The 25,348-nt window shown below is 46.1% G+C and overlaps 1 protein-coding gene and 1 long non-coding RNA gene across 2 annotated transcripts; one reads left to right on the forward strand and one right to left on the reverse strand.

The window, feature by feature from the left end:
• Positions 1 to 446: 446 nt before the first annotated feature.
• Positions 447 to 24,149, forward strand: PLAT (plasminogen activator, tissue type). The gene is made up of 14 exons (XM_077805612.1): positions 447 to 582; positions 10,860 to 10,960; positions 12,381 to 12,420; positions 12,854 to 12,991; positions 15,597 to 15,710; positions 16,120 to 16,294; positions 17,119 to 17,210; positions 17,506 to 17,677; positions 18,056 to 18,141; positions 18,537 to 18,732; positions 19,814 to 19,950; positions 20,026 to 20,166; positions 21,932 to 22,077; positions 22,943 to 24,149. The coding sequence occupies exons 2-14, from the start codon at positions 10,898 to 10,900 to the stop codon at positions 23,099 to 23,101; spliced, it is 1,659 nt and encodes a 552-aa protein (XP_077661738.1). The 5' UTR covers positions 447 to 582; positions 10,860 to 10,897; the 3' UTR covers positions 23,102 to 24,149.
• LOC144257610 (uncharacterized) lies at positions 2,669 to 23,020 on the reverse strand. Its single transcript, XR_013344565.1, has 3 exons — positions 22,926 to 23,020; positions 14,446 to 14,687; positions 2,669 to 4,015 (listed from the first exon to the last, which is right to left on the reverse strand). It is a non-coding gene; the product is annotated as an uncharacterized LOC144257610 (long non-coding RNA).
• Positions 24,150 to 25,348: the final 1,199 nt, after the last annotated feature.

Consider the following 25,348-nt stretch of genomic DNA (forward strand, 5'->3'; position numbering starts at 1 on the left):
CCTGTTTAGCGTGGGAAGCTCCCTGGAAGAGGGACATGGTCTTTCTCTATAGTTTGCACAGCACCATTTAAGCTGATGGCCCAAGGAAATAATGAATATTTGAGTATTTTGCATTGTGTGGGTGGTTCTCTGCCCCCCATTCCTGGAACCAGGATGAAGGTTCTCTTTGTAAGTGGCACTTATCTGATCTGTTCCTGGCTCTCAAAAGGAGTCAAAAGGCAATGATACCAAAAAGACGCTGTGGAGTCACTTAACTGCTTTCTGATTAGGACCATGAATAATGCTGATTGGATGAGAGCCAGGATGTGTTCTGCTGACTTCATCAGGCACTTCTCCTCCCCCTCATCTTTGCAAAAAACTAACCCAGCCCATCCTGACCTCATCACTGCAGCCTACCACTGTGTATCTTTTCCGCTGGGTGAAAAATTCCCCCCCCCCACCGCCCATAAAGTCTCCACCCCCTTGACTGGCATTTTAAGGACACTGGAGCTGTTTAGAGAGATCAGAGCTCAGACATATTCAAAGCATCCAGGCTACACTGAAAGGAAACCATCAGCAGCATACAAAAGAGGAGAAGTGAAGGTATGTGTTATTCTGCACCTGTCTGTGCAGAGTCTTTCCCTTTCCCCCATGGCTTAGTGTTGCAATAAGAGTAGAGCAGGGAAAAATAAGGTCACACTTCTGATATTAATTATTACTTCTTAATTAATTAGCATGATGTACGGCGCTTTAGAATGTGGAATTTAACTTAGCTGTTTCTTTTCAGCCTTTGGGGAGAAATATATAAAGTTGGGGACAGATGGCGCTTTCCAGTTCTCTTAGGAAAGCCTTACTACCCCAAGTCAGTAAAAGTGGAGCAGCTAAAGGACTGACAGCCTCTGGCACTGAACTGCACTTGGGTAGGAGCCCCCTGCACAGAGAAAAAGAAAATAATAGTGTAAATAAAAAGAACAGATCTTCCAATAGCAACAAAAGACCCAGAGTGCCAGCTGTGAAATTATCATTTGTCCTGCTCATGAGATGGGCTGAGGTAGGGGTCAGACTGCACATTTCTCTTCAGGATTCCAGTCTAAGCAGGGATGACAGAGGAGCCTCCGTGGGCTCTCTAGGCTTCTTCCTCTTCCCAAACACAACCAGCGCTATAGCAAATCTTCAGAACAATTCCCAAAGGGGAAATCAGGCTTCACAAGTGTCAAGGGAATGGTGTATTTCAAAGGCATTGAAGGGATATAATATAATATAAATGCCCTGTCTATGGAGGTGGCAGGCAGGAAGAAATAAACTGGGCACCACAATGCTCAGGAGAGGACTGGGGCACTACAACCCCTCTCAGCAGGCAGTAAAGGGGAGAAAGGCACCAAGACTCTCTCTCCCTGCAGACAGGAGGGGCAGTGAGGCCCAGACTTTATGCCCCTCTGATCAGAGATCAGCTTAGAGAAGTATCAGCACAAATGGCAAACAGCTACTGATTCCAAATTCAGAGTCAAGGCAATGGGCTCTAAAGAGAAGAGCATGGAACTGGGAGTCAGGACTCCTGACTTTTAATCTCTATTCTGCCTCTGACTGTCAACGTGACCTTGGGTGAGTCTCTTCACTTCCATGGGTCTCACTTTCCCCACCTTTAAATTAGGAGTAACAGTTATTTACCTATTACTGAGGAGAGTTGTGATGCTTAAATCATTAACGCGGAACATGTGAAGTTCAAAGTATTCTTGTTTCTGAGGCATCTGCAGAGATGTAGCTGCGTCTGCGGAATGCAGCATCCCTTTGCTGTGTTGATTCCAGATCGGTAATGAGTTATGTGCTACTAACACAACACGTGCATTAGGTGCACTAACTCCATACTGCTCTCCAGCTTTGTTTAGCACAAGGTTATCGTGACACCAACAGGCAGGTGCACCAGGATCCAGATATGTGGTTCTGGGGGTGGCAAAGCATCATGAGGAAGATAGACTAGTTACATGCTACCCAGCTCACTTGTGTTGTGCAGAGGTTTGCACTTGGGATGGCGTTGCACTAAGGGCATGTCTACACTACACTGTATCTGGGAGGGAGTGAGCGACCCAGTCTGGAGCCACAGACTCATGCTAGCCCATTAAAAATAGCTATGTAGACACTACGGTTCAGGTTGGAGATTGGAATCGGAAGCCTGGTAGTGGGGAGAAGAGGGCAGCTTGAGAGCCTGAGCTGCCACATCAAAACACTGTTTACACAGCTATTTTTAGAATGCCAGCAGGAACCCGTTACCACAAGTCCGTGGACCAAGGCTGGGAGACTTGCTCCCAGATTCTGTGTAGACATGCCCTAAAAGTGCAGCCATTAACCTCTGCACTGACTCCTAATCGATTTCTACACAAGACAGCCTGGGGGTGTTTTCTCTAGTCAGACCGTAAATGCTTTGGGAAAAGGTCTGTCTCCTTAGGTGTTTGTAGCACAGCAGATCCCTGATCCTGGACTGCACACACACTCTGGGCTTCACACCACTTAATATACTCCTTTAAAACCTCAATCCAAACATTGTAAAAACACCCTATCGTAGCCAAATATCCTCTTTCATCTTCCCCCATCCTATTTTCCCCTCCCTCCTCTTTGTTTCTCTACTTAACTTCAGACAAGAAACGAGTTCATTCAAAACAAAACATTTGCCCATTTACATAAATGCCCCAGGGCTGCACAAATCAAGCAGATTCTAATCCATTTAGAGTTCCATAAGAATCCAGCCAGAAAGTACTTTTAAAGTGACAGCATCAATTATAGTATGACCTGGATTACCTTTAATGTATCTTATACAGAACGAAAGTGTCAGCACAGTAAATCCAGCCCTTTCTATCTTATCACTGGATTAATTTACCAACGGATATGGTGGATTCTCCATCACTGGCAATTTTTAAATCACAAGCGGATGTTGTTCTAAAAGATTTGCTCTAGGAATTATTTTGGAGGAGTTCTATGGCCTGCTATATACAAGGAGGTGAGACTAGATGATCACAATGGTCCCTTCTGGCCTTGGAATCTATTTGCTGGTCACAGGGGCAGAAGCGTTAAGGGTCAGAGCAACAGGAATAACTAGGCCAGAGGCAGCTGGGCAAAAAAGATTATTGCTAGAAGGTCTCTGCTTCTATCCACGTAAACATTCTCATATTTTCGGAAATCCATGTGCTTTCCTAGATAGGGCTTATCATTCAGAACACTGTGATTGGGTAAGGCACAGCCGAGGCCAGGGATAAGACTGGGCAAAACACCAGTTACCAGCCTTCCAAGCACACTGGACATCAGAACTGCCCTACAGCTACAGATAAGGGACTATGCACTCATTTCTGGGCATTGGAGAGGCGCTGGCCTGGAAGGCATAGCAAGGGTTATTGGAACAAAGGAATCAGATGACATCCATGAGATACAGGAAGCACTATTTGGTACAAAGAAAATTAAAGGACATGGGCTGCAGGTCAGCACTGCTAGAGTGTACAGTAGACTAGAGTACATTAAAAACTGACTAACAAGCTAAGTGTAATTGGGACAGAATTTGTTTTATATTTAATTCACACTTTAAGTAGCTCTGGTGCTTTTTAAATGGAAGATTCTCCTCTCATACCAGTCTCCAAGATTTTAATACAAAATCTTTCAGGATATAAAAACATCTGATTCCTTCTTTCTCCTATCAGAACAAGCTCCAGTTCCACCTGATTCCATTCAGCCCAACTCCTCCTAGGTGACTACCCAGGTTAGCTCCAATACTTTGTTCTACTGCAGGAAATTCGGACTTTGACACAACTGGCTTATTTCCAGGGAATCCTAAATTTCCTCAGAAGAAATGGCTCCGACACTCTCTTCCACAGACAGATACTTGCTGGAGTATTAGTTCAGAAATTCTTCCTTTCAGATGAGTAAGAGGTTTAAGAACCTCCATTCTCACGTGCAGCTTTAAGAAGAGGAATTGGAGCCTCCCTCTGGCTGGCAAGAGTGACATTGGTCCTATGGTGCTGATTACCATCCAGTTATGGTTATACGGCAGCATCTGCAAAAATTCAAAGAAGTCATAGCATAGCCCTGATTTCAGACAATAGCCTGAGGGCTTCTGCGTAATAAATTGGCACTAGATTTGATCAACAGTCTTGTGACTTTAGGGTAACAAAGATTGAGATGCTACTTTGCTACAGCACTCCTGGGGACTTTAGAGGCTTATGCCAGATTAATGTCCATATTCCTGAGAATCATTGCCTGTTTGGAAAACGTTTCTGCACTTTTTTTTTTTTTTAAAGCCTGCTACATAGCAGGGAACCCGTTGTACAAGGAATTTTGTAAAGCCAGGGCCCTGAAAGTCTTTCCTGGGAGATTCTGTGAACATCTGGGACTTTACCACTGAAATGTGGAAATATCCATGCATCCTCAAAACTTTTTCTCCAGGTCTGACATCTGGAGATTTTTTTAAAGTACCTGTAACGCTCTCACATGCCCTCTTGAATCCTCCACTTTTTTCAGACCTATCATGAGACATGGTAGCCTACACTCTGCTGTTACCACTGCTCCCTCTGATTCAGGGCCTGGAATAGTTCACTTGGGTCTTTTGCTTTTCCATCAATCAAACCCCATTTCCTAAAACAAGACTTATTTTCATTTTCTCTCTCTCTGCTTTTGTTCCTGACCTGATGACTGACTAATCTGTCATCTTTGCATTCAGCCAGCCATTATCCAGTTGCCCTTACTGGCTTTATTTAAATAGCGGAGCCTGAACTCCAGATTTATGAAATATCAGTTCTTTCAAATACTTGAGCCAACTTTCTGCTCTCTCAAGGAAGCCTGATGTAGACAAACAGAGGAGACAGAGAAATGAGAAAAGGTGAGAGCAGATGAATGATATGGCAGAAATATGTGTGACTGCAGAATAATCCTATAATTTAGAAACTGATAGAAGATATGGAAACAAAATCCTCTTGCTGCTCCTCCTATTTCCTGCTATCTAGAGCAGTCAATACACCCTTGGAGGAAGACAGAAGCAACATCCCTTACTTTTATGATGCTCTTGCCACAATGTAGTGAATCTATTTACATGACAGTTGGACAAAAAAAAATATCACTAGTTTCTGACTGCAGCACCAGTAACACTGGTTCTGAAATCTCTCATGTTGGGTACAGACGGCCGTCACTAGCAATTTCATGAGAAGTCTCCCCACTCTGGCAGTGTATCCTACCTTGTTCAATTGGAAAAAAAAATGTCCCCAGTATGATTATACGTGAAAATGACTTACTTGAAGGGAGCTGTGCAAGTCTATGGCACTTTACTGAATGTCCCTGTACCTAGGAATTTACCATCTAACCAGGCAAATATGATACATGGAACCACATATCCGTTACTTAATTATAGGCTTGATCCAGGAAACACTTGGTGAAATTCATTGGCCTGTGTTATGCAGGATCAGAAGGACCTTAACATCTGTGGCTCATAAATGTGGAAAAACAAAGTGTTGGAGTGCCCTTTAGTGCTATTTTGCTGCCAGAGTGGAGTCCCTATGAACTTAATACTACTAATTCTAATCTACCTTCCTCAGTAACCTAATCTCTGCTTTCAGAGTAACAGCCGTGTTAGTCTGTATTCGCAAAAAGAAAAGGAGTACTTGTGGCACCTTAGAGACTAACCAATTTATTTGAGCATGAGCTTTCGTGAGCTACAGCTCACTTCCTCGGATGCATACCGTGGAAACTGCAGCAGACTTTATATACACACAGAGAACATGAAACAATACCTCCTCCCACCCCACTGTCCTGCTGGTAATAGCTTATCTAAAGTGATCATCAAGTTGGGCCATTTCCAGCACAAATCCAGGTGTTCTCACCCTCCACCCCCCCACACACAAATTCACTCTCCTGCTGGTAATAGCCCATCCAAAGTGACAACTCTCTACATAATGTGCATGATAATCTAGTTGGGCCATTTCCTGCACAAATCCAGGTTCTCTCACCCCCTCACCCCCCTCCAAAAAACACACACACAAACTCACTATCCTGCTGGTAATAGCTCATCCAAAGGACCACTCTCCCTACAATGTGCATGATAATCAAGGTGGGCCATTTCCAGCACAAATCCAGGTTCTCACCCCCCCACCCCCATACACACACAAACTCAAACTAATCTCTGCTGTACCACATGCCTAACATTAGTATAGAGCCCCTTTATTAACCCAAAAAGAAAAGGAGTACTTGTGGCACCTTAGAGACTAACAAATTTATTTCAGCGTAAGCTTTTGTGAGCTACAATGAGCTGTAGCTCACGAAAGCTTAGAATCATAGAATATCAGGATTGGAAGGGACCTCAGGAGGTCATCTAGTCCAACCCCCTGCTCAAAGCAGGACCAATCCCCAACTAAATCATCCCAGTCAGGGCTTTGTCAAGCCTGACCTTAAAAATATCTAAGGAAGGAGATTCCACCACCTCCCTAGGTAACGCATTCCAGTGTTTCACCACCCTCCTAGTGAAAAAGTTTTTCCTAATATCCAACCTAAACCTCCCGCACTGCAACTTGAGACCATTACTCCTTGTTCTGCCATCAGCTATCACTGAGAACAGTCTAGATCCATCCTCTTTGAAACCCCCTTTCAGGTAGTTGAAAGCAGCTATCAAATCCCCCCTCATTCTTCTCTTCCACAGACTAAACAATCCCAGTTCCCTCGGCCTCTCCTCATGGGTTCCAGTCCCCTAATCATTTTTGTTGACCTCCGCTGGACTCTTTCCAATTTTTCCACATCCTTTTTGTAGCATGGGGCCCAAAACTGGACACCGTACTCCAGATGAGGCCTCACCAATGTCGAATAGAGGGGAACGATCACGTCTCTCAATCTGCTGGCAATGCCCCTATGTATACATCCCAAAATGCCATTGGCCTTCTCGGCAACAGGGGCACACTGTTGACTCATATCCAGCTTCTCGTCCACTGTCACCCCTAGGTCCTTTTCTGCAGAACTGCTGCTGAGCCATTCGGTCCCTAGTCTGTAGCGGTGCATGGGATTCTTCCGTCCGAAGTGCAGGACTCTGCACTTGTCCTTGTTGAACCTCATCAGATTTCTTTTGGCCCAATCCTCTAATTTGTCTAGGGCCCTCTGTATCCTATCCCTACCCTCCAGCGTATCTACCTCTCCTCCCAGTTTAGTGTCATCTGCAAACTTGCTGAGGGTGCAATCCACACCATCTTACAGATCATTTATGAAGATATTGAACAAAACCGGCCCCAGGACCGACCCTTGGGGCACTCCACTTGATACCAGCTGCCAACTAGACATGGAGCCATTGATCACTACCCGTTGAGCCCGACAATCTAGCCAGCTTTCTATCCACCTTACAGTCCATTCATCCAGCCCATACTTCTTTAACTTGCTGGCAAGAATACTGTGGGAGATCATGTCAAAAGCTTTGCTAAAGTCAAGGAACAACACGTCCACCGCTTTCCCCTCATCCACAGAGCCAGTTATCTCGTCATAGAAGGCAATGAAATTAGTCAGGCATGACTTGCTCTTGGTGAATCCATGCTGACTGTTCCTGATCACTTTCCTCTCCTCTAAGTGCTTCAGAATTGATTCCTTGAGGACCTGCTCCATGATTTTTCCAAGGACTGAGGTGAGGCTGACTGGCCTGTAGTTTCCAGGATCCTCCTCCTTCCCTTTTTTAAAGATGGGCACTACATTAGCCTTTTTCCAGTCATCCGGGACTTCCCCAGATCGCCATGAGTTTTCAAAGATAATGGCCAATGGCTCTGCAATCACATCCGCCAACTCCTTTAACACTCTCGGATGCAGCGCATCCGGCCCCATGGACTTGTGTTCATCCAACTTTTCTAAATAGTCCTGAACTGCTTCTTTCTCCACAGAGGGCTGATTAACTCCTCCCCACGCTGTGCTGCCCAGTACAGTAGTCTGGGAGCTGACCTCGTTCGTGAAGACGGAGGCAAAAAAAGCATTGAGTACATTAGCTTTTTCCACATTCCCTGTCACTAGGTTGCCACCCTCATTCAGTAAGGCGCCCATGCTTTCCTTGACTTTCTTCTTGTTGCTAACATACCTGAAGAAACCCTTCTTGTTACTCTTAACATCTCTTGCTAGCTGCAACTCCAGGTGTGATTTGGCCTTCCTGATTTCACTCCTGCATGCCCAAGCAATATTTTTATACTCATCCCTGGTCATTTGTCCAATCTTCCACTTCTTGTAAGCTTCTTTTTTGTGTTTAAGATCAGCAAGAATTTCACTGTTAAGCCAAGCTGGTCGCCTGCCATATTTACTATTCTTTCTACACATTGGGATGGTTTGTTCCTGTAACCTCAATAAGGATTCTTGAAAATACAGCCAGCTCTCCTGGACTCCTTTCCCCTTCATGTTATTCTCCCAGGGGATCCTGCCCATCAGTTCCCTGAGGGAGTCAAAGTCTGCTTTTCTGAAGTCCAGGGTCCGTATTCTGCTGCTCTCCTTTCTTCCTTGTGTCAGGATCCTGAACTTGACCATCTCATGGTCACTGCCTCCCAGGTTCCCAGCACTTGCTGGTTCCTCCAGCACTTGCACCAGGAAATTTGTCCCCTACCCTTTCCAAAAACTTCTTGGATTGTCTGTGCACTGCTGTATTACTCTCCCAGCAGATACCAGAGTTATTGAAGTCTCCCATGAGAACCAGGGCCTGCGATCTAGTAACTTCCGTGAATTGCCGGAAGAAAGCCTCGTCCACCTCATCCCTTATGCTCAAATAAACTTGTTAGTCTCTAAGGTGCCACAAGTACTCCTTTTCTTTTTGTGGATGCAGACTAACACGGCTGCTACTCTGAAACCTGTCTTTATTATCCCAGTGTGACTCCTGGTTAGACAGTCAGGTTTATTACAAGTTCTTGAATTCGGTAACATTTCTGAAAAAGAAGATGAATTTCCCCTGTAGTTGTTAAACTCATGCTCTCAAGGTCAGGATTTGCAGGAGATCGCTAGTATACCCTTGTCTCCCTAATCTTTTATTCTTGCTATGAGGTCTCTAAGATAACTGAAGAAAAAGGAAGCCCCTGAAGAAAAAGGAAGATAAAAGTAGTGCTATGAGACCAGAGCAAAGCTGCACTGCCCCTGTGGGGAACAGACCCCCTCAAAGAGCCCCTCACTGCCTACACCCCTTATTCCAGGGTGTTCTAATTGTACGAGGATAAGAACTGTGCCTGGGTCCATACAGGAGCAGTAATGGATGTTATCAGTTTGGACTAGAGAATTTTACATATAAAATGCTTTAATCTGCTCAGGACTGAAGTTGTATGATAAAAGCTTTCTGCAAGGTTCTCAATGGGGCTCTCTCCTCCCTCCAGCAACTTCCCCAAACCATGAAGTAATTCTCTACTGCTATCGTGAAGAAAATTACCTGTCTCTTGCCTTTATTTGTGAACAGACTGGGGGAGGGGATACTGGAGAGAATGAAATTGAAATGGCAGAGATGCCGCCACGGCAGAGTTGAGCTATAGAGATCAGAGCTCATGTTGCTGCCATTAAGTCTGTCAACGAAGGAGGCTGAAAATGCTGCTCAGTAAAGGGGCAGGGAACACACAAGACTACTGAACTCCTCAGAGCCTGAATTTTCCCACTGTAATCAGTAGTGATCAGGGCAGCTCCAAGGAAATTCACTACCAGAAAGGAATTCTGCCAGCCAGGTAAGAAAGAGGACAGGGGAAAGAGAGAAGGAAAGTAATGTATTCATTGGAAGACGGATGCAGGCAGAGGTCTAAGTCTATTCTTCCTCTCAATCATATCAGATGAGCTAATGAACTGTGCAGGAATAGATTGTTTCCCAAGGTTACTGTTGTGGGGACAGAAGATGTAAAGATTTCTCATAAGGGCTGGAACAGAGCTTTGTCTGAAGTGACAGCTGCTGAGGTAGATTAAAGGGAATGAGAGGCTGTTGTGACTACAGGGAAGTGAGTCAAGGAAAGAAATGCATGCTTGAACAAGTGAGATGGAGTGCTAGACCACAAGCCAGCATCCCAGCCAACTAACCTACTTTCAACTGCCTGCAAGAGAGGCAGGATGATAGTGGAAATAAAGTCCAGACCATACAGGGCATGGAGGTTAAAATACTGAAAAACAGATCTATTGCTTTAAATTCATTCGTGCTGTCCACACCCCTGTCTGACACCGAGATGGCCCGTCAGCCTTTTTTGGGCCCCTGAGAGCTGACACCCCAACCTAAACACTCCTACTCTTTCAGACACCTCGTTTTGGCTTCTCTTGAGACACTGTATTCTGTTTTATTAGACAAATCTGGGAGTCACAATTTCTTCTGTGAGAGTCTCGAGTTCTCTGCTGCCACTCAGCACCCCTGGATTCCCACAGCCTGTGGAGACGTGACCTGGACTTGTCTCTTGCCAACGTCAACCCCCACAAGTAGTGCCAGAGCCTAGGAACTTGGTTTCTGCCATTTACCTCTGGGAGGTGGCAGTGCTTAAAGTGGCCTGAAAAAAGTAGGGGTCTGTCGTACCCTGGGAGCAGCAACTTTGGTAACTCAGTAAAGTGCAGCCTTCTATGACACAGCTCAATTTTTTTTTTACTCTTTTCCCCCCACCCAGGTCTGCAACCCCTGGCAACCCCTCCCTTCCTCTCCCTGCCACTTTAAACAGTGGGAGGTGGGTCTGGTTCCAGATTGTCAGGACACTTCCAAGTTACACCAAGGCTCCTAAACTCTGAAATTGAGATTTGCAAATGCAAAGCCAACTCAGGGATTTAGCCACTCCCTGCAAGCCTCCTTCCCTCTGAAAAATCCGTGGGAGCTGTATGGATAAAAGCTCTTGTTTGCTTTGACAATATCAACCTCTGCTCACACTGGAGGCTCACTGCTCACCTTTTTTGTTTGTTTTTTTTAGATTCTGAGATTTGAAGGAAACCCTGGAAAACACAGAGGATGGAAGGGAAACTCCTGTGTCTGTACCTGCTGATGGCAGCAATCACCACTCTGCAGTGCCAGGTAAGAGGTCAACATGCCAGTGCCACTCTGGGAGATCCCTGGAGGGTCCTGGCACCCCTTGGTGCCCTAACCCTGGTCTGGCAACACTCTCATCTCTTCTTGCCGGAGCCTCCACTGGTCTCTGCTGGTCAGGAGACGGGGCAGAGTTACACAGTTATACAAGTCAGAGAGAGGAAAAGCTGTAAGAGGGTACCAAAGTTCAGCTCTAGGCCCAGGCTGCAATTGTTCCCTGCAGTGAATTACTCAGGGCAGTTTTTAATTGTACCAAGCAATGCGCCTTCTGTCACGCTCTTTGGGTGACTGTCCACAGCCAGATACCCCTGACTGTTAGCAAAGGCTCCATCTCAGGGGTGGCCATCCTAGCCTGAGAAGGAGCCAGAATTTACTGGTGTACATTGCCAAAGAGCTACAGTAATACATCAGCAGCACCCCCCCATCAGTTTCCCCCCAGCTCCCAGCGCTACCCACCCACCGGCAGCCCTGCTGATCAGCGCCTCCCTCTCCCACCTCCCGATCAGCTGTTTCGTGGTGTACAGGAGGCTCTGGGAGGGAGGGGGAGGAGAAAGGGCACGGCAGGCTCAGGGGAGGGGGCGGGAAGGGGTGGAGTGGGGGCAGGGCCTGTGGCAGAGCCAGTCGTTGAGCAGTGAGCGTCCTCTGGCACATTGGAAAGTTGGTGCCTGGAGTTCCAGCCCCGGCGTCAGTGTCTAGACAAGGAGCCACATATTAACTTCTGAAGAGCCATATGTGGCTCCAGAGCCACAGGTTGGCCACCCTTGCTCCATCATGTTCAACCTTTGCTTGATTTCCCCACATCAGTCTTAGTTACACCATCCTATCATCCTCAATTACACTTGACCATTTGAATTTATGCAGAGGGTTACCATATCCCTTAGCCTCAGATATTGGGTGGCCTCAAAACCACAGACCCAGAAGAATTCTAACTTTCTTAGTTCTTAATCTTTCCTCATTAGCAAGCCACTCTGCTCTTCAGTCATTAGTGCTGCTTTGTGTTACTTGGGACCAGATTAAAGAGAGTCTCTTTGTGGGAGTATTTCTATTCCACATACCTTAATGGCAATGCATGCTTTTCCCTCTACCTCTGGGCCTGGGGAAGGGCAGTTGCCTAAATTCTCATCTATGGCATTTGCACAGAAATAGTACATGATGGCTAGCACATGTAAATTGTGTGCAACTGGAAGGATCCTTAATGCGCAACCCCAGGAACATGAGCCAATTTGTGCTTGGTCCCTGCTATCCTGGACTATTATACATGTGTCTAAGGCACTCCCCACAATACCAGAAATGCCACACTGAGGAGAGTGGGAGGAGTGTGTCTCAAAGCTCTCCAGATTTTGGGAGCACTTGGTAATTGAATCTCTAAGACAGCAGCCACTCAGGCTTCCTCTTTCTCTGCTTGCAGGAGCTCCTTGTGCGCCTCAAACGGGGAGCCAGATCTAAAGGTAAGGAGGGGAGAGGAAACCCATTCTAACTTGGGCTAAACAGATGTGCAGGGCAAAGCAGGCTGGTGCTGAGGAAGTGAAAACAGGGCCAGGCTCATGCTCCAACTATGCCCATTCTCATAGGGTGTACTGACAAAGATTTGGCCATGAAAGATATGGAGACCATACCCAGCATGCTGTAATATCTTATACAGTTCAAAAGACACGGAAGATCTTTCCCTCTCCTACACACACACACTGGTGGAGCACAGAATTCTACATCCAACAGCACAGCAGGGAGAGGGACACAGCAGCTCTGGCCTGGGAAGGGAAGAGAGCTCTGTTAACAGAGGGGAGCATTCTGCTGTCCGGGGAGGGGAGCGGAGCACAGCCTCTATGGTCAGACAACCCCATTTGCCTTTTCCTAAGGAGGGTTTCCTGTCTCCAATTGCAGCCACTTGCACTGACCGTTCATCCCGACAGCGACAGATTTATCAGCAGAGGGAGACCTGGCTACGACTTGCAGGAAGCAGAGTAGAATATTGTGTGTGTGACAATGGTTGGAGTAGTTGCCACAGCGTGCCTGTCAGAAGTGAGTATGGAGCAGGAGCTGGGAAGGGAAAGGGGAGCATCTGCATTTCCAGCATTCAGCCCTGTTAGACAGAAAGGGGGACTCTGCTCTCGAGGGAATGATGATTGTGCACAGAGAATCTGGGGTTTACATGGATGCACTAGGATGTGCCTACTCATTGAGGCAGGAATAAGAGTGCAGGCTGGGCCAGAGAGGTAAGCAGAGATCAGAGCCAAAGCATGTGCCAGGGTGAGTGGGGAAGATGGAGGAAAGGGGTGGAGGTGTGTACAAGCTGGACCAGAGGCAGGAGACAAGGCGCATATCTGGCAACATGCCAAAGAGAAATGGGCAGTAAGGAGGCTGAGAGGAGAGGTCACAAATCATAGTTTATGGCCAAAAAGGATCAACAGATCATCTAGTCTGACCTCCTGTTTATCACAGACTAGCAACACCACTCAGCACCCACAGTTAGAACAAAAATTATACAGCCCACATGAGAATACACTATTATGAGAGGATAGGAGGGATAAAGGTGCACCAATGTCGCAGGCCCCTGCAGTGGCAGAGAAATGATTAAGTAAGATATACCCAAATAATCCGGGCAAGTGACCCGAGCCCACAGAAGAAAGTGAAAAAACCCAAGCTTTCTGCCAAACTGACTTGGGGGAAAATTCCTTCCCAGCCTCACATATGGGGTCAGTGATGCCCTGGCAGGAACCAGCCAGTGAAGCACCAGATACAGAGATGCCACCTCAGAGCCCTGAATCACTCTGCCCAATGTCCCTTTTCTAGCTGGGGCTAGGCCTGATGCTTCAGAGGAAGGGGATTTTAAAAAGGGGGGGGGGGGAGGGGAATAGGAGGAATTGCTTCCTGACCTCTGCCAGTTGCCAGCTGAAACCCAGAAGCATGAGCTTTTAGGAACATAAGACAAACTGGAAATGAGCCCTAGGACTGCTGTGCATTTCCCTTACATCTCAAGCAACCCCATCATACCATCACACTCATAAATTTGTCCAACTCTCAGTTAAAACTAAGTTGTTTGCCCCGATAACTCCTATTGGGAACAGTCTAATTTCCAGCCCAGATTTGTTCACAGCCAGTTTATATCCATTTGTTTGTGTGCCCACATTGTCCTTTAGTTTAAATAGCTCTTCATCCTCCCTGGTAATTACCCCCTTTTTGATGTTTTTATACAGAGTAATCAGAGTCCCTCTCAGCCTTCTTTTTGCTAGACTAAGCAAGCCAAGTCCTTCTAAGTCTCCTCTCATAAGACAGGCCCTCCGTTCCCCTGATCATCCTAGTAACTCTTCTCTGCATTGGTTCCAGTTTGAATTCATATTTCTTGAACATGGGTGACCAGCACTGTACACAGTATTCCAAACGAGGTCTTACAAGGATACCTTGTACAATGGCATTAGTTCTTCTCTATCGTTACTGGAAATGACTTGTCTGATACATCCTAGGATTGAATTTACCTTTTTCACAGCTGCATCACACTGGTAGATCAGTCATCCTGTGCTGTGAGGGACCTCCACACCCAGGTCTCACTCCTCATCTGTCACCTCCAACTGATGAGCTCCCAACTTGTAGTAGAAATTCTTATTAGACCCTTGTACTTTGTACGTTTGAATTTCATTCCATTTCTGTCACTCCAGTTTCTAGATCATCCAGATCTTCCTATATAATAATCTGATCCTCCTCACGATGTCTCCCAACTCTGTATGATCAGCAAATTTCATTAGCACATGCCCAAGTTTTGTGCCAAGGTCATTAATAAAAATATTGAATAAGATTAGTCTCAAGAGCAATCCCTGAGGAACTCCACTAGGAACTCCCTCCAGTCCGATAATTCACCTTTCAGCACAACCCACTGCGTTCTCCCCTTTAGCCAGTTCCTTATCCATCTTAAAATGCTTGTACTGATCCCCATCTTCCCTGATTTAACTAATAGTTTCCCATGTGGTACCATGTCAAATGATTTACTGAAGTCCAAGTATATTAAATTTACTGCACTTCCCTTATTTTAAAAAATCAGTTATTTTCTCAAAGAAGGAAATCAGGTTAGTCTGGCACAACCTACCTTTGGTAAACCCATGTTGCATTACATCCCCTTTACCATTACATCCATGAATTTAATTATTCTTTCCTTCACAATTTGTTCTAAAGCCTTGCATACTACTGAAGTCAGACTAACAGGTCTGTAATTACCCAATCACTTCCCCCCCACCCCCTTTCTTAAATACAGGTATGATGTTAAGTATTCTCCATCATATGGTATTATCCCCAAAGAGAAAGATTTAGTCAAAATCCTTGCTACCTGACTATCAGTCTCATGTGCCAGTTCTTTCCATATTCTGGGATGGAAATTACCTGGTCTTCCCAATTTGAGCCCATTAAAATCTAAGTTTTCCTTCCACCTAAGATGTGGTAATTTCCATTTCTAGACCCTCATTTCCATCAGCTGTACTACATTTATTCACATGTTCCATATTATCATCCTTACTGAAAGCTAAAGCAAAGTATTCATTTACTTTTGGGGCCATACCAGTTTCTCAGATGGGGAGATATTCATGGCTGCCTGCGGATGTGAAATCTAATGAGGTTTCCTGGCTTGTTTGCTTGACAGGATGTGCTCACAAGAAATGTTACAATGGGGGTCAGTGCAAGCAGGCATTATACTCCCCTCTGCACTTCATCTGTCAGTGCAGTCAAGGCTTCTCTGGGAAGAACTGTGAGATAGGTGAGTGCATGTGCAGTGAGTAGAGCTACATATGGCTCGGGGAATGGGGAAGGGTTTGGCTACTCAGAGCTGTGGGAAGAGCTACCCAGAGGTTGCTGCAATGTAACAGGCCCTGAGCTATGCTGTCTCTATTTATTTCAGAGCTAATACTACAGGGGATCTTATGCATCTGGGGGAAGGATATCTGTGCTGGTGGCCTGACCATAGATATATACTTTCTAGCCTCGGGGATGAAGACCCTCTGCTAGACATGGGGTCTGGACTGGCCTGTTGAGGCATTTATGCTGGGCTAGTGACTGTGGTAGCTAGGATCCCTCCACAAGGGAACAGCTCTCAGAAGCTCAGGGGAGGGAAGCAGAGTCCATGTGGGACCAGTTTGAAGCTACCATTTTGCTTCCCTGTTGCTTAGATACCGAAGTCCCATGTTACAAAGACCTGGGAGCAACATACAGGGGGACGTGGAGCGTGACTGAGAGTGGGAGTGAGTGCTTAAACTGGAATATCAGCATGTTGGCTCAGAAAAAGTACAATGGGCGGAGAGCAGATGCTGCTCAACTGGGACTTGGCAATCACAACTACTGCAGGTGAGAGGCACTGGTGATGAGGGAGTATAACACTGTGGGGAGGCCCTCTCAGGGGTGGACCTGACATGGGGCTACTGGAGAACACTTATGGGAGAGAAGTGGGTCTTGGAACTCTCAGGGTGGTGGCCTGGAGAGTGGGGCCCTGAAGCAGGCTCAGAATGAACTGGGACAGAGTGGCTAATGGTTCTCAGATGGGTGACCTGGGAATGGTGACCTTGGCATGGGACTGAAGAGCTGCTGTAACCTTGTTTTGTTTTGGGAGGAACTGTTTAGCATAAGAGATCTGTGGCACCTCATGTGGATAAAAGGGTTTAAATTTGGTACTGAAAGAAAGAGACAGTCATTCTTTGCATGAGCAGATTAAGGGGAAACTAAGGAAGGTCATACCTGATCTGCTGAGGTTGCCCGTGACAGGGTTTCCCTGTAACAGTACCACAAAGAAGCGGGGATCGTATGTTGAAAGGGCCAGGAAGCTACTTCCTTCCTAGGCCCTACATTCTGGCTCTCCCACAGGGGATTTCACTCTGCTTCAAGCTGCATATCTAATCACCTCCTTTGTTCCTTTCTCCCATCCTTGCCTCTGTACCTGAAACCCCCTTCCTGAGCCAATCTACCTAGCCACCACCTGCCTCTCCAAACCTTCCTTAAATAACCCAATCTCTAGTGCTCTCTGCATCAGCATTGCACACGTGTAAGCTACAAACAACACTCCACTCCTCCTGCCTTCCATTTAACAATCAACATTCCTCAAGTTACTCAGCTAGACTGCCAGGGCTGGACTGTGCATTGGTATGGAGTTATATACACGTTACCATCTCTCTCAGGAACCCAGATGAGGACTCCAAACCCTGGTGCCATGTCTACAAAGGGGGGCAGTATACCTGGGAATACTGCAGCACACCTGCTTGCTTAAAAGGTATGTGCAGGGCCAGAGGGGATACCTGCTGTGGAGACTAGATTTTTAAGGGGTCCCTGGGCCCGCAGACATTTCCATAGGCTGCAGAATTGAGCACTTTACACTACATTTAAGCTTCTAACTTTTCTGGCTGAAAAGAAAGAGTCTTACTGATGTAGTGGGGATTATTAGTGAGAGGAGATCTTCTTGGAAGAGGAGGCAACAGTTGATGCACTATATAAACAGCTGAGGAGGTGATGCTGGGAACAGTTAGCAGCTGGTACTAATCAGTTAATCTGCAGATTTCTTGTTGCAGGAGAGGACGACTGCTTTTCTGGGAAGGGCATAGAGTACCGGGGCAGGCACAGCACTACCAGCTCTGGCGCCACCTGTCTGAGATGGGACTCCAAAACCATTGCCAACAAATTCTACACAGCTTGGAGGTTCAATGCCCACCAGCTGGGTCTTGGGAGCCACAATTTCTGCCGGTAGGCAGGGAGTTAATTCACAATTTTTACAAGGTACCTCCCTTGCCCCATTCTCCCTAAGGTGCAGCTCTGACCTGTCACATGAATAAGGACATAGGGGATACACAGTACTCCAGGGAACATGCTGCCTTGCCACAGAGTGATTATCTTTGTGATGTCACTCCATGCATGCAGTTTTCTGCAGACACTACTAGGCACAGATCTGGTATCCTCCAGTGAAAGCTCACAAGGTGGCCTTGTCCCTAAGTTACACTCGAAGGATACATACAGTTTTTGGAAAACAATGCTTTTCTCCATTGTCCCCTCCCCCACCAGGCTCTCTACAGGTCCAATGGGAGTGTGAGCAGCTGAAACAGCTTCCCCTTTTCTGTATTCCAGAAACCCTGACAATGACTCCAGGCCATGGTGCCACGTGCTGGAGGCAGGCCAGCCAAAGTGGGAATACTGCGACGTGCCTGTCTGCTGTAAGGAACATCCCCACACTCGCTCTCCCCTGACTTTTCTCTTCCTTTCAGTCCCCACTGCTCTGCTTCTTGCCATTGTCACACTCAAGCCCCTTTCAGTAAGGTAAGGGCTGGATTGCCGCTGTGGCAGAGCAGCAGGGGAGTCTGTGGCTCCCACACAGGTGTCTCTTCCAGACTTGCAAGGAAGGCAGGAGAACGGGGGTGCACGTGCAGGGCTTCCTTGCTTTCTTTCCTGCCCGTGTGGCAGGTTTCCAGGGGGTAAGAGACATCAGGTCATCAACAGCATTGTGTTCAGTGCTGCTTCAGCAGATGCTAAGCACATGGAGGCTTTTTACCCCATGAGAGAGGCTTTGTGCTGTGGCCCTTATTCTGATTTCTGTGTTTGTCATCCACAGCCACGTGTGGCCTACGGCAGCACAAAGTGGCCCAATTCCGAATTAAAGGCGGCCTCTATGCAGACATCACCTCCCACCCATGGCAGGCTGCCATTTTTGCCAGGTATCGTCGACTGACTGGGGAGCATTTCCTGTGTGGAGGAATCCTGATCAACTCCTGCTGGGTCCTGTCAGCTGCCCATTGTTTCCAGGAGAGGTGAGAGAAGAATCCAGTTAGCGCCTCTAGCATAGGGACTAGATACTGGGTCTTCTGATTGCAGCAGTGGGAGTACTGAGAGAAAAAGATCCCAGTGCCCTGACTACCCTTCCAGGGTAGACACTGAGCCAGGGTGGGAGCTGCTGCATGCAGAGGGAGTCCGAGTAACTGTGCCCTTCAGAACCTCTTGCTCCCTACATTACTTTCCCAGCTGTAGAATAAGATCCTCACCACCACTACCCTTGGGGATGCAGGACAGCTTAACTAGATACAAAGGTCCCCTCATATCACCTCTCTCACTGCTGCAGCTAGGAAGGCACTCTCCTGCAGCGGTAGCACAGTGAAGGAAGGCAAGGCTGTGGCCTACTGTACTTAAGAACTATAGTGTAGGAATAGTGGGGTTTAAACTCTGCAACTTCCTGTCAATCTCATTCTCAGAGTTAACCCTGCATCTGTTAAGCTAGGCTCAAATCTGGGGAATGGGAGCGATTGTTGCAGTGACTGCTTTATACAGAAAACTTACTACACAGTCATGGAGACCCCATCCCACTGTGCATGGCTCCATCGAGGCCCCATCTGGAACCCTGCATGCTACTCTAGTTACTGAGTTTAAGAAAGGATTATCTGATTGTTTTTTTTTCTCTCTGAGTGAGAGAGAGAATACAAAGGAAGCATCTGGAGTTATCAAAAGTCCTATAGTAAAGAGATGGTCAAGATGAACATGGCCAGTATCAAGAAAGGAGCTTGGGAGGCAAACAAGCTGTGGGACATAAGATACCTCCAGGAGACTAAGAATTAATCTGTTATACAGGGCAATAAGAATAGAACCTGGGGCAGCCTGAGACATGGCGGGGTGTGGGGAGAGAAGGGGAGAGCAGATGAGATTTTCCACTGTATGCAATAGTCAGTGCTATGAGGAAGATGAGGACACCCCTGAATATAAATCCAGACTGACTGGTTATGTAAGGAGTAACAATTCTACATGAGAAAAAGTTGAGCCCCAGCTGGGCAGCTGACACCTTCAAAGGATGGGTCTCTGGAGTTGAAGCTGGGAGACGCTCAAAGCTCTTTCGTTGTCCAGGTTTAGTGTCAACCAGCTAAAGATTGTACTGGGTAGGACCTATCGAATGATCCCTGAGGAGAATGAGCAGCAATTCCAAGTGGAGAAATACATCCTGCATAGCAAATTTGACCCAGAAACTTATGACAATGATATCGGTAAGAACTTCCCTAGCCACACATTCAGAAACTGCACCACCAGCCCGAGCCTGTTCTTATACATTTTCTTTTCAGTTCTGTTACAGCTGAAGTCTGGGTCAGAAGAGTGTGCTAATGAAATGGACACTGTCCGCACTGTCTGCCTCCCAGAGCCAGGACTTCGGCTGCCTGACTGGACGGAATGTGAGATCTCTGGCTACGGCAAGCATGAGGAATGTAAGGAGATGATGTACCCTATGTAAGGAATTCTTCCACAGGGCTCCTGTCCCTCACCTTCATATTTAAAATAACCAAGTTGTCCCTGGAATCACTACTACTGTAGTTAGTATTACAGTGACTGTACACCTCAGGCCAAATTCTGCCCTGAGTTATAGCTGTAGCACCCTACTGAGCTCCATCCCTTGTATGAAACCTACAGACAGTGGGGAAGTATCTTGGGAGGTGCAAGACTCAAGCACAACAAATGAGCTAGGTGGAACACTGCAGCCTTAACTCCGTATTTCCTCCTCTTAATTTATATGTAGAAAGATTCTCTCTCACTCATTCTCCTGGAAATAATTCTCCTGTCAAGTGTTATTGCACAGTTGCAGATCATGCCACTATATTCTAGTAAAGCACACGATCTGTATGATGCTTAGGAACAAGAGAAACAGCAATAAGAACAGATGTTTAGAAGCCAACTAAACCACAGCTAGATTATTTCTAGTTGGCTTTTTAAAAAAAGTGTTTATCCATCTAGATATGCAAATAGCTGTCTGGTGGAAATAAGTCTTCTTTTGGCCATCATCTTCCCCTATCCCCTGGCTCCTTCCTAGTGCCTGTTATCCCTAATCTTGCATCTTTTCTCTCAGTAAATTGCATGCCCTTCAAAGTAAGGGCCGACTGTTTGTGCAGGATCCAGCACAGTAGAGCCCAGATTCTGACTGGGGCCTCTCCGTGCTGCTGTAGTTATGCCTCCAAGCGTATATCAGTGTACTTTTAGGACAAACAGAGGGTTAAGTGACAAAGTGTGAAAGGAAGCTAATCCTTAAAAAGCATCCTTTGGTGAAACTTCATTTAAAATCAAGTTTTATGTTTCTGAAAAATCGTTTGACAGATAAAAACTATTCTGCCAAGTTTCAGGCCAATGCAGCTTGAAATGACCAAGATATTAACCTCTCAAAACACAAATTTTGTCCCTTCTGAGTTCAGTAGAGCCATAATGCATTCCTATCTAGTTACTTATGATCGAGTCTGTGTGTATACAGATAGGACATCTGGTTCCCATTAGAGCAAGTCTAATCCACTAAAGCCATAACCCCTTTCAGAGAGCTCACAATATTCTCCCTCACCCCCACCCCTCCCTAACTTTACACAATTAACAAACCATTTTACCAAACAAAAGCTTTAGCTGAAATGAAAGGCTTTTAGTGGATGCAATTTAGGACACTACAGTCAGCTGAGAGAAGCCATATCCTGTCCCAGCTAGGTCCGAAGCAGTTTCCCAGCGCCAAAACAAAACCGATGGATTTTAAGTGACTCAAGTAGATAAGAGTTGAGATTTTTCTGTACCTACTTTAGAAACTTTGCTCTCCCTGATGATAGTTCTGGAATGGGGAGCGGGAAGAAGACTTGCAAAACCCCAGAGGTATCTGGGGGCAGCAGAACTAGGGAGGGATGGGGTAGTGCTCCAGCAATGGAAACTGTGTGGGCTCTGCCCCTGCATAAACTAGTGTGTGTGTGGGGTGGTGACAGCAGGACCCACAGGGACTGGAGCAGCTGCCATTGAGTCAGGGAGTAGGATCTGGAGGGACTGGAATGGGACTGGGAGCAGATATGTGAACCCCCCAGGACTCTCCTTCCAGCCTGAAACCAGCTGCTGCCCTCTCCCCCATTTCACTGTCAGTACCTCCTAAGTTCCCTTTCCATCCCTTTTCCCTATCTGTTTACAAGGAACTTCTGCACCCCCCCCCCCAATCAAATACATCCATTTCTCTTGCAGTTTCTCCTTTCTACTCGGAGCGGTTGAAGGAAGGTCATGTCAGACTGTTTCCACCTAGTCGCTGCACATCACAGCACCTGAACAAGACAATCACTGAGAACATGCTGTGTGCAGGGGACACCAGGCAACTGGATGATGCCTGCAAGGTAAACCTACCCCTGTCTCTACCTGTTCCCTCCGGTTTCCTCCAGAAAATAGTTGCTAACAAAGCACTATGCTCCAATAAAGCAGAGCAAATGCATCCGCATATGGTGGGCTCTGGAGCAAGACTGTCCCTTGTGATGCTGTAAGCTTCACAGCAGCCAGGAAGAGAGGTCACATTTAACCAAAATAAACCTAGGACAAAGGGCATTGAAAACCCAAACTGCAGGAAATGTTACCAATAGCTGGGCAGGAAACCCCACCTGGTGCAGGGTTTCCTGTAACTTTCCTTTACAGAAACAGAACATGAAGTGCTCATCAGGGGGGGTCTGTGATCGGATAGGGCACTGCCCCACAGAAATGGGACTAACAGGCAAAGGGGAGAGCATGCTCCAGAAGCATCAGAACTGGGGGGCAGAAATAGTTAAAGTTCCTAAAACAAAGCCCCACATATCAGCATCCATAATTCCCTAATGAGCATGTTCTCTACATACCACAGCATTATACAGTGACCACTTTACACAGTTGGGGGGTGGGAGGGGGAAACCTGATCAAGATTCTTCTAGGATTATTGTACTTTAAAGATTCCTGATGCGAGTTTCAGACTGATTTTTACAGGGATGATGCTGAGAAGTATTTTAGGATCTCACTTTTTCCTTGGTATAGCAGAAGGGGTGTAGGATGCTATCCTAGTAAACACGGATCCTAATTTTTCAGAGGGGCTCTCACCAACTCTACTTGAAGCACGGCACGTAAGCTGGGCAGTGCAGAGGAAGTATCTACAGGGAATCTAATACTGGAAGGCTTAGCGTCCAGTCAGCAAGTAAAGAAAGTGAATGAACTTCTTACTAACCTGGTTTCTCCTTGTAGGGTGACTCTGGAGGGCCTCTGGTCTGTATGAAGGATAATCGTATGCATCTGATTGGGATCATCAGCTGGGGAATAGGCTGTGGACGGAAAGACACACCAGGCATCTATACAAATGTGACTCGTTACCTTGACTGGATTCGGGACAAAATGAAACCCTGAAGGAGGAAAATGAATCACTCAAGGCCTTGCAGTCATGCCCCCACCCCTCCCATATAGGAGGTACTAAGGATGCTGACAGGTACTGCTGTTTGCACAAATGCCCTATGATCACTCACCTGTAGGGTGCAGGTGCACAGCAGAGTGGAGGGAGGGGCATACACTTTTTAGGTACTTTCTCTCTCCTCTTTAGAGATTATTAGCAGTGGGGTTTTTGTTTTTTTTAAATTTTGTACCAGGTCATATAGGCACAATGAAAAGTAAGTTCTAACCACCCCCCCCCCCCCAGAAAACCCCCAAGTACTAACAAAGGAGTCTCTGCAGCCCACAGCAGTAGTGGGAGTGTATAGAAGGCAAAAAGGCACAAGTCTAAACTCTGGAAGCCATCTTCTCTCTCTTTTAGAGGGTAAGGTTATGACACTTGCACTATACTCCAAAGTGTGTACACAGAAACATGACTGTAAATGCACTGTAGAGCTTGGACCATGTCCCATTTCCACCCCCACCTCAGAGGGTATGGGCTGCTGCTCAAATCCACTCCCACCTCCGTATTTTCGTAAAATAAAAATATAGACACTATTTAGCGCTAGCCCCACCTCTCCAAGGTGCCCTTGAAAATCTAGAGAGGGGTAGACAGAGTGAAAGGGGATCATAGCTTGCAATGCAAAGAGAGAATCCAAGTTTTGTGATCTCAGGTGAAACACCTGAAGATGAGCACACACTGAAAAGCATGGGATTAGAGGATGTTCTACCACCACCCTAGTTCCATGCAGTGGGATTCCTAGAATAAGTGAGCACTTTGCCTGATGTCAGTTTCACTCATAGGCACAAACATGCTGTGAGTCCATCCACTTGCTCAGAACAATCTTCTAACGACACTTATCTCCTGCAGCACTTTGAAATATTATTTTTATACTATGCAGATATTTAAACTTTCCTGTATTTGTCAGTTTTGTTTTTTTGTATGACAGTATAATTCCTACTACTATACTGACTTTCTGGCAAACCTAGGCTTATCCCTAGGAATATTAAACTATATTGGTCTTCTGAATTCAGCTTTATTACCTCCAAAGTCATTATTAATATAAAGTTTGTCAATGAAAACAGACTGATTTACATTGCAAAAAAAGGCAAATGTCATTCTGGGATGTATTAACAGGAGAGCAATATGTAAGGCACAGGAAGTAACTGTACCATTCTAATCAGCACTGAGGAGGCCACAGCTGGAGTACTGTGCATCACGTTAAGAAAGATGTGAAATTAGAGTCCAGAGGAGAGCCAACAAAAATGCTAAGAGTTTTAATAAACATGACCTGTGAAGAAAGGTTGAAAGATCTGGGTTTATCAAATTTGTAAAAAAATTGCTGTAAAGATGGCAATTGATTGTTCTCCCTGCCCACAAAGGGGTAAGACAATTAGGAATTGGCTTGTTTGTAGCAAGGGAGATGTAGGTTAGATATTAGGAAAAAACTCTTACTATAAGGATAGTTAAGCACTAGAACAGGTTAGCAAAGAGGTTGTGGAATCCCCCTCCTTGGAGGTTTAAGAACAGGTTAGACCAACACCTGTCTGGGATGGTATAGGTTTACTTAATCCTGCCTCTGGGATTAAGTAAACCTATACCATGAGAGCCCTTCTAGACCTATTTGACTATGACTGTGATATGGCTGTCAGGCTGAGAGAAATTCCACATGAGATGAAGGGCTGATCTTCACTGCAGCACTTAGTTTGAGTTCGTAAACTCGGAGGGGTTTGATTAGCAAAACTGGGGAGGTGCTGCTGCATCTGTACTTCATGACTAGCTCCAGCAGCACTCAAGCTTCATCGTGACAGGTTTCAGAGGAGCAGCCGTGTTAGTCTGTCTTCGCAAAAAGAAAAGGAGGACTTGTGGCACCTTAGAGACTAACCAATTTATTTGAGCATGAGCTTTCGTGAGCTACAGCTCACTTCACCGGATGCATGCTGTAGCTCACGAAAGCTCATGCTCAAATAAATTGGTTAGTCTCTAAGGTGCCACAAGTACTCCTTTTCTTTTTTCAAGCTTCATCGTATCCCACCAGATGGGCCAGATAGCTTGAGTTTAAAGTACCGTTCAGTTTGAGCTAGACCTTGGAGCATTAGGGACAGAACTCAAGTTATACTATGAGCTAACAATGAATGAATATAAACTCTATCTTGTCCCTGTTTACTTTGGTAACTTGAACTGTTTGAGATTGGCTCTGGTATGAGCAGCAAAGCAAAATACATGGG

Source organism: Eretmochelys imbricata, chromosome 26 (assembly GCF_965152235.1).
Source record: "Eretmochelys imbricata isolate rEreImb1 chromosome 26, rEreImb1.hap1, whole genome shotgun sequence".
Classification (NCBI taxonomy): Eukaryota; Metazoa; Chordata; order Testudines; family Cheloniidae; genus Eretmochelys; species Eretmochelys imbricata.